Source organism: Oncorhynchus masou, chromosome 29, assembly GCF_036934945.1.
Source record: "Oncorhynchus masou masou isolate Uvic2021 chromosome 29, UVic_Omas_1.1, whole genome shotgun sequence".
NCBI classification, from domain to species: domain Eukaryota; kingdom Metazoa; phylum Chordata; class Actinopteri; order Salmoniformes; family Salmonidae; genus Oncorhynchus; species Oncorhynchus masou.
Genome location: NC_088240.1, coordinates 30,937,876 through 30,950,576, shown reverse-complemented (window position 1 = coordinate 30,950,576; position 12,701 = coordinate 30,937,876). Strand labels below are relative to the sequence as shown.

At 40.6% G+C, this 12,701-nt stretch overlaps 1 protein-coding gene across 1 annotated transcript; it reads left to right on the top strand.

Annotated features, from left to right (window-relative positions):
- Window positions 1-3,382: 3,382 nt before the first annotated feature.
- tnfaip6 (tumor necrosis factor, alpha-induced protein 6) lies at window positions 3,383-12,200 on the top strand. The gene is made up of 6 exons (XM_064944494.1): window positions 3,383-3,568; window positions 5,483-5,620; window positions 6,886-7,047; window positions 10,692-10,920; window positions 11,204-11,244; window positions 11,931-12,200. The coding sequence occupies exons 1-6, from the start codon at window positions 3,469-3,471 to the stop codon at window positions 12,056-12,058; spliced, it is 798 nt and encodes a 265-aa protein (XP_064800566.1). The 5' UTR covers window positions 3,383-3,468; the 3' UTR covers window positions 12,059-12,200.
- Window positions 12,201-12,701: the final 501 nt, after the last annotated feature.

Genomic DNA, 12,701 nt, shown 5'->3' with positions numbered 1-12,701 from the left:
AGACAAGTTGCTGCTGACTTTCTGTTGAACTCCTCTCTTGGAAAAACCACACTATGGCATATGAGTCTTTAGCTACAGTATCCCCCATGTTCTCATTAGGGATGGCAAACCCAGAGGGTTAATAATATGCTATAGGGAAAGGATTCTGTATGTTTAACTCACTGTCCACATGCAATATGGTCTTCGGTCCTGGGTTCAAATAATATTTGTTTTCATTCAAATACTTAAGATGCGCTCAATTCAGCTTTACTGGCACATTGGAACCAATTGGATAGTCCCACCAGGCATTCTAGCAGGCTGAATCAAACACTCAAAGTATTTGAAAGAAAACAAATACTATTTGAACCCAGGTATGTGTCCAGCTGCAGACTGTGTGTTGTGAACCAAGAGAGAAAAGGTTAGAGAGAGAAAGAGAGAGAGAGCGCACCACCACCAGTTTGGCACACGATGGCAGGATGTTAAGTCATGGAGCTGTAACACAGTAAAAGCAGCCTGCAAACAAAGACTCCCTTATCCCTCTCTCTTCTACACCCGACCTCCTGTGTTTCATGTTGTCGTGGCTTTACTGGGCTATAGTAAACAATGGCCGCACGTGCCCTGCCAGAGGGAGTCCGGATGGTGAAAAGAACACAAGCCTAGAATGTGTTTGACATGTAGTGAGATGTAAATATTGTACAGTGTAATTGTCACACACACCCAATTACCAGAGCGTGTGGGAGGCTGTCATTATAATACAGTTACATAAACTGTTTACCACAGACTGCATGTACCATACAGTACATACTGCAGATATACATAAGAGACCACTGCATTTGTCTTATGACCCAAAGTAGCAACAGATGACATGGGAGAATGAGAGAATGAACAAGTATATAAAAAGCTGTCCCTGTGTGTGTATTAGTAGGAATGGAGGGTGGGTATAGTTTTAACACGGTTAAAATACTGAGATTTAAAGGACATTAGGGACTGTGGGAAAGTATAGTGAGGGCAAGCACTAGGGGAAATTGTAGTACCCAATTATCATACTTGAGTAAAAGTAAAGATACCTTGATAGAAAATGACTCAAGTAAAATTCAAAATCACCAGGTAAAATTCTACTTGAGTACAAGTCTAAAAGTATTTGGTTTAAGTATCAAAAGTATATGTAAATATATAAATAATTTCATATTTTCTATATTAAGAAAACCAGACAACATTATTTTCTTGTTTTTTAACTTTACGGATAGCCAGGGGCACACTCCAACACTCAGAAATAATTTACAAATCAAGCATTTGTGTTTAGTGAATCCACCAGATTAGAGGCAGTAGGGATGACCATGTTCTCTTGATAAGTGTGTGAATTGTACCCGTTTCTTGTCCTGCTAAGCATTCAAAAGGTAGCAAGTACTTTTAGGTGTCAGGAAAAATGAATGGAGTAAAAAGTCCATTATTTTCTTTAGGAATGTAGTGGAGTGAAAGTAAAAGTTGTCAAAAAATATAAATAGTAAAGTAGAGATACCCCAAAAACGGACTTCATTAGTACTTTAAAGTATTTTTACTTAAGTACTTTACACCATTGAGTACAGCAGTGGTCAGACAACCTACCATGCCCTTACCATCGCCCTACTTGTACCAAAGGATCCAAATCCCTCAACTGGGGTCAGAGTTGACTCTCAAGTAGCCCCACCCCCAGATGTTTAAGTGTCTTCTCAAGCCTCTCAGACTCTAAAGAATATACAGTGTGATGTCTGGCAAAGCGAGACCAGCTCCTCAGTTTCATATCGCATAGAGACCAACCGTAGTAGAATTTTTGCCTGTTGAAAACAGCTGGAAACTAAGACCTAAAGTTTTTTTTGTCTCAAATTGATATGATCTTATAATAACCATGTAATTACAACACTTTAATAACATGTTATCGCTGCGATTCTGTGTTTGAGGATAACACATACAAGTACTGATCCTTTCAATTTTAAAGGCAAACTGTTACAAAACACACAATTCAATGAAAAATGTAAACAGGGCAGATCATTTACCATTCAACTTTATTGCCTAAGCTGTGAGTAATTGTGGCTGCTTGGTTGCTTGTACATAGTCCTATAAGAGGCGCCGGTTTCTGTATGTCATATATAACGATGATCAAAGTCCTTTAAAATTTCGACAGTAACCAATATGGCAATTACTGTGTCTGAGCCAGAGTTTCCATGTGTGGGTGTAAATGGAAGAATCACTTGGGGGAATTGAGAAGGTTCAGTTCATTTCTTGTAACTTGTCTGGAACCAGTTCAGAAGAGTCATCATTGCCTTCAGCGCTGACTCCAACAAGTTCATACTCAAATTACGCTGAGATTGCTTAATACTGAAAAATTGGTAAATTGCTGAATGTCAGAAAAACCCGGAGACATTTAAGCACACTCAAATATCATAGTAGTCTTGAACAACCTTGTAAAACGGCTTCATTCTTAGCCAGCAGTGTTCAAAGTTCTCTGGTCTGGAAAATACTGGCCTGATATTATTTGTATGTTAGTGTTAACATACCAACCAATAGAAAGATTCATCTTGATGGATGAAGGGAGAGGTTCTTAGACCATATATATATGCCTTTCTAAGCAGCATTGGTAGACAGATCATTCCCAGATAATTTTCTAAAACCCACCATTTTAGCCTTAAATACCAGGATATATATGTTACCATTGTATCTATTGACATCAGATCTTCAGTAATTATCCTGGTTAGCATGAAAGAAAGTCCCACACCCCAAATAGGCCTCTGTGCCTCCTATACCTCTGAGATACTAGATATCAACTTTTTTGGAAACCTATCTAGGCAACCTGATACATGGAAATATTATTTTCATACGGTAGAACATCCTTTTTAAAGTGCACCCTTCAACAACATACTTCCAGCAATAAATCTGTGAATATTTATGGTCTAAGCCTTGGTAAAATAAAGCAGAAGATCAGATAACCTTACCCTCTGTTAATCAGTTGCCACTGACAACCAGGTATATTTTTTAGTTAAGTGGCACTTGACCAAAGAGGGTGATAAAGGTAGTGGAAACATCTATGGGGATATTTTAGCCATTGTGTCCCCTATAGGCCTAAAAAAATGATTAAAGAAGTTTTTTTTTTTTTGCATGAACACATTGTTTCGTGATGAATATGGATGTCTTTATGCCTTAAAGCATAAAGTCAGTGACACATTAAACATCTGTATAACCTATAATGTCTTAATGCTTGACACAGACAATTTTAAATCTAACGCAGGTCATGGTCCCCCACTGGTAAATTCCCATAAGTCTATGTATGGTCACTTCTCCGTGTTGGGCAACGTATTCTCATTACCTTGACGCTTAGCCTTGGCAGAGCGCGCCGCTGGGGCAGTCTATTTAAAAGGCCAGTCGCCAGATGAGCAGCGAGCACAGCGCGAGTGGTAGCAGCTGGCGAGAGGATATCAACCCGTTGCGCACAGCTCTGTTCTGTTCAGGAGGAGGATGCGCATATTCACTGTCATCTGGGCCATCTGCTTCTTCTTGAAGGAAGTGCAAGCGTGGGGCTTCAGAAATGGAATCTTTCATAACTCCATATGGTTGGGTAAATCATGTTTTCTTTTGTGATCTTGGGGTCATTACTTTCCCAAAAAGGATAGGCTACTTTTTGAACTGTTAAGCATTCCAACAACTGCGGTTGGAAACATTGGCTTTCTATAGGACGTTCTCCTGAAAGATTTATGTGCTGTGTTTTACAATATGGTTGTGGAATGTTCCGATGTAACGTTTAGCACAACAATGACACTGAATCTTTCAAAAAGTGTGCTATGGTTTTCTTTTGTTTTGGTTGCTTGTACATAGACCTATAAGAGGCGCCGGTTTCTCTTTTGTTAACTCTATTTTACAATGGCCCACCCCGGCCTAACCCTACCCTACCCGGACGACGCTGGGCCAATTGTGCGCCGCCTATGGGACTCTCTTACCCGGCCGGTTGTGATACATCCCGGGATCGAACCCGTGTCTGTAGTGAAGCCTCTTTGATGTGTCTACAAACTTAGGCTAATTATCATTCCCATGTGTTAGAAAAAGTTTTGCTTTATATGTTCACTTCTCTAACAGGTCTTTATCTTCAACATAATCTCACAATCCTACACAACATAGGCTATTTATATATATATATATTTTTGCCTAAAAACATTTAGCATTAATTAACCCTGATAACACTTTGTCTTCATCATTTTTACGGTTAACATTATTAAATTGCACATATCACTATGGTGTGTGTTTGGGTAGTGGGCACAGTTGGAGACGGGACACATTTACGACTGTACACATGCATGAGCGTCTTGCAAAGCATGACTTCATTTTGTCTAAGGGACGAGAAACACACATGAACAAGAAAGCTGTGCAAATTTCTGTGCAGAACATTCTTTCAGTGTTTATGTTAGGGCATAGCAATGGACAAATAGGACAGAATGTTTTATCAGACTCCACATTTCTTGTGTAAAACAGAGACAGACCCACTCCTATAGCATCTGCCCTTGACACACTGAGTTTATAGACCAGTCTGCTTATTTTCTAATAATATTATATTGAAGACTGAATTTGGCCCAACCCATAGCTGCAGGAAATAAGGGTGCTGAGGCTGCTGCAGCACCCCCAAAAAATACATATATATATATAGATATTTTTTCTCACAAAAGTAGTGCACTGGGCCTATTTATATTCCTGTATTAGCAGACCGATATAGCCCATCTGCAGCACAGGCAAAACGTTTTTCCCACCCTCAAACTACTTTCAACGGAATGTGTCGTATAGGCTACTTCTGATAGAGTTAATGAGCTCGACTTGCCCATCAGGCCTACACACATCTGGAACACATAAACTAAACTGCATGTTTTCAGTAATATATCTTGTAACCCAAACCCCCTATATCATTTGGTTAGACTAATAGTGAGACACACCACTCTCTGGGATTATACTGAAAATGAGGTACCACCTCACAAGGCACCTTGGAGGAAGAGGTTGACTAGTAGTTGCAAACATTGACTCGTAGCCAGCTTGGACTGCACTCCAAGTCCTACAAGGTCATGCATGCCTGATGTCAAAACGGGTTCAAAGGTGGACCACCCACAGGGAAGCACAGCAGCATGACCACTCCCGAGAGGGAGATTACAAACACTTAGCGTCTGTCCTAAGGCTTTCTATCCAACCACAACACATTACAGAGTTGAAAGATGTTGGCCTATCCACCGTGGGTGTTTCATGTTCCTTTTCTTCCGCGATGAACTTCTTAGTCTGTATGCCATTTTGCTTGTTCTAGCTCCCCGAGAAGGATTCCCCCAATCTTGTTAAACATAATATTTTCCACTTGTTTTTCTGTTGCCTGGATACGTATCTTTGTGGTTGTGGCAGTGGGACACTACACAGGCATTGGCAGCATATCTGTCTATCTGTAGTGCTTTGATAGTGATAGCAGTGTTGACTGACTGAATGGGCCGTATTTTTTTCTGGACAGAGCAAGCTGCTGGAGTCTACCACAGGGAATCGCGTAAAGGGAGATACCAGCTGACTTATAAGGAGGCCAAGGCGGTGTGCAAATACGAAGGAGGAAATCTGGCCACTTACGATCAACTGGAGGCTGCTCGTCAAATAGGTTTACAATAATGTCCCTATCCTCCCAATCCCCCCAGTCCCCTCTTGTCCATGTCCTCCATCTCTCTCTCCCTCCCCCTGCGCTCTCTCTTTCTCGCTCTGTCTCTGTCTCTGTCTCTTTCTCTCCCCCCCTCTCTGAATTTACAAGGAAAGAGTCTGGAGGACTACAACTCAGAAGCAGCATAATGTTGCCAATTGGATTCTGTCAATGTCAATGCAGACTTTCAAAATAAGCAGTGGCAACTAATGAGTGGCCCCTGAGCCCTGAGTTTACAAAATGCCATTATCACTGTTGATTAACGATGCCTTACAGTTTGCCTAAGAGCACTAATAATGAAACAGTTTAAATTATCCGACCATGTGGTCACTGGACAAGCAATGCCAGGAAAAAGTGTGTTTATCTTGCCTTTCTCCCATGAAATCAAAGATGTCTTGCCACTACACTACAGCCTGTTGCTCTGTGGGACTTCAGCCGGTCCCAATCTGCTCCCCACCCTTTCCCCTTGGCCCTAACCCTTCGATGTCTGTAGATCTGAAAGGTATATACATGTAAGCAATATACTGCAGGGGGGGGTGTTGTTTTCACCATATTTCCTACACTTTACAGATCAAACATCAAAGGTTTAGGGTCAAGGAGAAGGGTTATAGGTAGTGAATTGGTACCAGCTTGAGACGTCTTCCCAGTATAGTAAGAACAGTAACACCTGCCTGGCTGGCTTATGTTAACATTACCATGGCAGACAAACTGTAGCCAGACCAGGCCCTGTCTTGAGAAACCACCACTTGTATGTCTGTGGTTAAAGCAGAGCTGCCCCATGGCCAATTATCCTAGGAGGTCTGAGTTTGTCTCCCCTGCATTTCCTGACTGACTGTGGTCCACTGATTGTGACTGGAGGCTTTTTTAGATACATTGGAGTTCATTATGCGTTACCCCCACCACCCACCACCCACCACCCATCCACATCCCCACATCAATGGTCCGCTTGTAATTGCAGATGCAAAGTCAGTGGAAGGCACATTTTTGACAGGGACCGCAGCATTTCCAAAGACAGGGTTTTGTTTTGAGAATACGAGCAAGACGAATGGCTTGTGGTAACCCAATATGGCCATGGATCTTCTGTAAGAGTGTTTTATCTGTGGTACTAAGAGGGGGATGCTAGTTCTAGAAACCAAGCTCTCTTATGATTTTACCAATATGACACTCTTAGCCCAAAACTTTGCAAATTCAGTTTCTTACCAGGCTAATTCTTTGTCCCTCATTCCTAGGCTTTCACGTGTGTGCGGCTGGGTGGTATGACAAAGGTCGTGTAGGCTACCCTATCGTCAAAGCTGGTGCCAACTGTGGTTTTGGGAAGGTTGGTGTCATCGACTACGGGTACAGACTGAACAAGAGTGAAAGATGGGACGTCTACTGCTACAACCCCGACTGTGAGTAGTGAACAGACCTGGTTTCAAATTATATTCCAAATCATTTCAAATTCTCGATCTGTGATTGATTGAACTGACTGTTGCAAATGGAACCAATAGAACATTTTTAAAAGTGCAAACTTCACCCACCTGACTCTCCAGGCAGGCTAAAGAAAACGCTCAAAGTATTTGAAGGATTTCAAATAATATTTGAACCCGTCTGCTTGCATGACAAATGGAGGTTTAGGCAGTCCTGGGTGTGTTGGTTTAACAGTTTAATCGACCATGAGTCTCCACCATATGAGATGAGTGTGTGGTTGAGTCAGACAGACATTGGTTTCTAAGGGGCGAGGTTAAGGACACACAGGGTCAGAGTTGTAAAGTTGATTGTGATCCATGACATGTAGGCTAACGTACTAGTGGGACACATTGATGACTGTACATGGGCAGGGGGGGCTGTGGTTTGGATAAAGACCTCATAAGAACTCCCAACATGAGTAAGGCAGGACACTGGAGTAGTAACAGTGATAACTGTAACTGAGATAGTCTGGCCTATGAGTGATGGGGTGACGTACAGCTGTAGACACTCCAGATGATTCACCAAAGCCTTGCAGATGAAGCGAGACCTGAATGCCTTTGAGCTGTCATGATGGACGACAGGAGGGAAAAGTATGCCAGCAGCAAACTAAATGTTGATTCATTTCATAAAGATTGTCTCTGACTGGGCTCATACATGGAGATGAAGATTGTTTTCTTGTTGAAAGATATTTAGCTTCCTATCCATCTCAGTATATCTGGAAAAGGTTGCAAATGCAATATTATTAATATAAACACCCGGCATAACTGCCTGTGACATTTTTACGAGGTTTGGTAAGGTTTCAGGAGTGGCTCTAAAGTGTGCATCCATGCCAATATGCTTCTGGAGAGAGCCAACAGAGGCTGGACTGTTTAATGGTGTCTCAGTCTTATAGAATGGTGAGGCAGATACTTACACAAGTCTATGGATGAGGCAAAGAAACACCTCTAGGTGTGAAGCCAACAAGGAACACTAAATACCCAATGACTGGGACTTCTCTCTAGACGATGAACATTTTTGTACTGTAGAATGACGAGGCAAAGCAACATGTTGAGGTTTAAATCCAACAAGGAACACACTGAACTCTTAATGGTCTAACTTGTCTGTAGATGATATGAAAAATTAAATACTTTACGTCATGTGGTAAGAACCCAGTCTTTAAACTGTAACTCTTTGGGACATACAGTCGTGGCCAAAAGTTTTGAGAATGACACAAATATTAATTTCCACAAAGTTTGCTACTTCAGTGTCTGCAGATATTTTTGTCAGATGTTACTATGGAATACTGAAGTACAATTACAAGCATTTCATTATATCAAAGGCTTTTATTGACAATTACATGAAGTTGATGCAAAGAGTCAATATTTGCAGTGTTGACCCTTCTTTTTCAAGACCTCTGCAATCCGCCCTGGCATGCTGTCAATTAACTTCTGGGCCACTGATGGCAACCCATTCTTGCATAATCAATTCTTAGCGTTTGTCAGAATTTGTTGGGTTTTGTTTGTCCGCCCGCCTCTTGAGGATTGACCACAAGTTCTCAATAGGATTAAGGTCTGGGGAGTTTCCTGGCCATTGACCCAAAATATCGATGTGTTGTTTCCCCCAGCCAATTAGTTATCACTTTTGCCTTATGGCAAGGTTCTCCATCATGCTGGAAAAGGCATTGGTCGTCACCAAACTGTTCCTGGATGGTTGGGAGAAGTTGCTCTCTGAGGATGTGTTGGGACCATTCTTTATTCATGGCTGTGTTCTTAGGCAAAATTATGAGTGAGCCCACTCCCTTGGCTGAGAAGCAACCCCACACATGAATGGCCTCAGGATGCTTTACTGTTGGCATGACACAGGACTGATGGTAGCGCTCACCTTCTCTTCTCCGGACAAACTTTTTCCCGGATGCCCCAAACAATCGGAAAGGGGATTCATCAGAGAAAATGACTCTACCCCAGTCCTTAGCAGTCCAATCCCTGTACCTTTTGCAGAATATCAGTCTGTCCCTGATGTTTTTCATGGAGAGAAGCAGCTTCTTTGCTGCCCTTCTTGACACTAAGCCATCCTCCAAAAGTCTTTGCCTCACTGTGTGTGCAGATGCACTCACACCTGCCTGCTGCCATTCCTGAGCAAGCTCTGTACTGGTGGTGCCCCGATCCCACAGGTGAATCAACTTTAAGAGATGGTCCTGGCGCTTGCTGGACTTTCTTTGGCGCCCTGAAACCTTCTTCACAACAATTGAACGGCTCTCCTTAAAGTTCTTGATGATCCGATAAATGATTGATTTAGGTGCAATCTTACTGGCAGAAATATCCTTGTCTGTGAAGCCCTTTTTGTGCAAAGCAATGATGACGGCACGTGATTCCAAGCACCACCCTCCTATTAAAGCTTCCAGTCTATTATTCAAACTCAATCAGCATGACAGAGTGATCTCCAGCCTTGTCCTTGTCAACACTCACATCTGTGTTAATGAGAGAATCACTGACATGATGTCAGCTGGTCCTTTTGTGGCAGGGCTGAAATGCAGTGGAAATGTTTTTGGGGGATTCAGTTCATTTGCATGGCAGCAAGGGACTTTGAAATTCATCTGATCACTCTTCATAACATTCTGGGGTATATGCAAATTGCCATCATACAAACTGAGGCAGCAGACTGTGAAAATTAATATTTGTGTCATTCTCAAAACTTTTGGCCACGACTATACAGTATGTGGTAAGACCTTTATCCAGATATTGTAAATAACACTTACACCTCATTTTAAAATGAATCATGACAAAACAGCTGTATTGGGACCTGTCATGATGTTTTCATGGTGGAGAATGATACATGACCACGTTTGGAGTTGGCAGCACGTGTGACGTCCGTACTCAACATGGAAGAGGTTGCCTCATTTGATGAGATAGCTGCCTTAAGATACTACCTGTGTCCCAAATGGCGCCATATTTCCTTATTAGTGCACTAGTTTTTGACATAGCACTCTGGTCAAAAGTAATGCACTAAATAGGTAATAGGGTGCCATTTAGGGCACAGCCGCTCATTTTCCCCATAATTGCCTGTGACTTAGAGGATGTATGGTTCGCATTTCATCGATGAATTGCATAAAACAGCTCCTAAATACAATCATTTTCCCTTTACAAATCCAAGGGATCTAGAGCTGTTCAGTTCATTTAATCCAAACTGCTCATTTCATTTTCTTCATTCAAATGACAAAGAAGTCTCTTTTCCCATTTCTAACTTCATTCAGTGGTCACATCACACATGAAAGAGAACAAAACAAGCAGAACGTCCCTTTATTTTAATGTATCATAATGCATATGTTGATAGCACATGTAACAAACACACTAATGTGTGTTTTAATAAACTTGTTATGTCTACAGCATTACTATTAACAGTCTAGTAACAGCCATTGTGCAGAATATTCTCTTCACTTTATTATTTACAATCAGCTAAGGAAATCAACTAATTGAAAGTCCTCTGGATCTATTTTAGTTTATTAGTTGTGCTTATTATTTTGTTCTTTCTATTTGATCTGTTACACTATATCTATCATTTCTAATATAACATTTCCTCATCCTGTCTCCTCCTCTCTCATGGTCCACAGCGAAGGAGTGTGGAGGAACTCTGACAGACCAGCAGAAGATCATCCAGTCACCTGGTTACCCAGAGGAGTACCAAGATGAGCAGATCTGCTACTGGCACATCCGTGTGCGCTATGGACATAGGATACGCCTGCATTTCCTGGAGTTCGACGTGGAGGAGGACACGTCCTGTCTAGCAGACTACCTGGAGATCTATGACAGCTATGATGACGTCTCTGGCTTTGCCGGGAGGTGAGGATCCAACTTTTGATTGAATGTGCCTTTGCATTAAGTTTTAATTTGTTGAGTTTACATTGTATGGTTGATTCAGGGATGTTACAGTCTTATCCAAGATGTCAGAAAGGTGCCTTGTACTAAATGTATTGATACTCATATAGACTCACAAGACTCATAAGACTCTCTTTTCACACAACATGCTGTCATACCATAGGCTACTGTCCTCTAGTTGTGTTTCGTATGACCATTTTGTCAACATGTTACTCTACGATCAAATAAATACATTTATTATTTCCAGGTACTGTGGAGATTACTTACCAGATGACTTAATTAGCACAGGTATGAAACAAGCACATTCCTATTTTATTACCATATTATGATGAATATTTATTATTATAGATCAAGAAGTTACTGTATATTTCTGCCAAGGATTAAAGCAAATGTACACAAGAGGAGGTATGTTGTGACTTTTTTAGTATGGCTGTGCTGCGGTTGTAGGCATGAGGCAAAGCCCTTTTTTAATCATCAATTGTTTATCGATTTTTAGTTATAATGGTTTTCTTTGATAAACTATGTCCATATTTCAAATATCAGGACAGGAGGTATTATCAGTACTTTATACACATAGCAATATATCCATTTAGACTTGGAAATCACTGGCCACTGGCCCCCATTTAATTATGGAACCCTAGTCACTTTAATCATGTTGACATATTTTGCATGACTCATATCGTAATTATATACTGTTTTCTATCCTATTCTACTGTATCTTAGTCTATGCCACTTTGACATTGCTTGTGCAAGTATTTATATATTCTTAATTCCATTCCTTTACTTTAGATTGTGTATATTGTTAGATATTACTTGTTAGATATTACTGCACTGTTGGAGCTAGAAACACAAGCATTTCGCAACACCCACAATAACATCTGCTAAACACTTGTATGTGACAAATAAAATGTGATTTGATATATCCACATAGCAAATATCCAAATGTCACCTTTACCCGTTTCTCTCTCCCACAGGGAATGTGATGACACTAAAGTTCCTGTCCGATGCCTCTGTAGTGGCAGGAGGCTTCCAGCTGGAGTACATTGCTGTGAACTCTTCTCTCCACCACTTCCAGAATGACACCAGCTACTACTTCACTTGACAAATTATTTAATAGATGTTTTTTATGTTAATGTTTCCTATTGTATTTATAATGTTGTCGTTTTTACTCATGTAATTGATGTGTGTATCCTTGTTGTCTTCAAGGGAAAGCAAATAAATACTGTGTTAAATGTATAACCTCACATGTTGAATGTTTTATTTGATTTGGGTGTTGTTGAGTTTGTCACTAATGTACTTCAATGTCCCTCCCCATCCTTATCATTGTTTAGGATGATCATCAAGTTTTGAATGGAGTTATTCAGTTAATAATGTTGTAGCACAATTTAGGGATGTTCAGTGAAATTAATTTTCACCAATTTGGGGCATTGTCAATGGAAAGGCAATACAGAATTCTACAGTTACCTGATTAGGCTTATATAGCACAGAGTAATAGGGAGTTAGGTATCAGTATATTAGGATATAGGCTTTATTATTCTGCCAATGTACACTAAAATTTTTCAAATAAAAAGGGCATTTGCAGGATTTGCATTTATGCTTAAAAAATATTAAATATCCCATATTACAAGAAGAGAAAGATATATCACATTTGAAATTTTGTGAAAAGTATATTAGGATATATTGCTATGTGTATAAAGTACTGATAACACCTCCTGTCTTGATATGTAAAATGTGGACACAGTATG

What these genes read in the sequence shown, in the direction of transcription:
- tnfaip6 (XM_064944494.1), top strand. Translation starts at nt 3,469, where the DNA reads ATGCGCATATTCACTGTCATCTGGGCCATCTGCTTCTTCTTGAAGGAA. An exon ending in CTACTGCTACAACCCCGACT is followed by an intron (nt 7,048 to 10,691) that starts GTGAGTAGTGAA and finishes CATGGTCCACAG; the next exon opens with CGAAGGAGTGTGGAGGAACT. An exon ending in GTCTCTGGCTTTGCCGGGAG is followed by an intron (nt 10,921 to 11,203) that starts GTGAGGATCCAA and finishes TATTATTTCCAG; the next exon opens with GTACTGTGGAGATTACTTAC.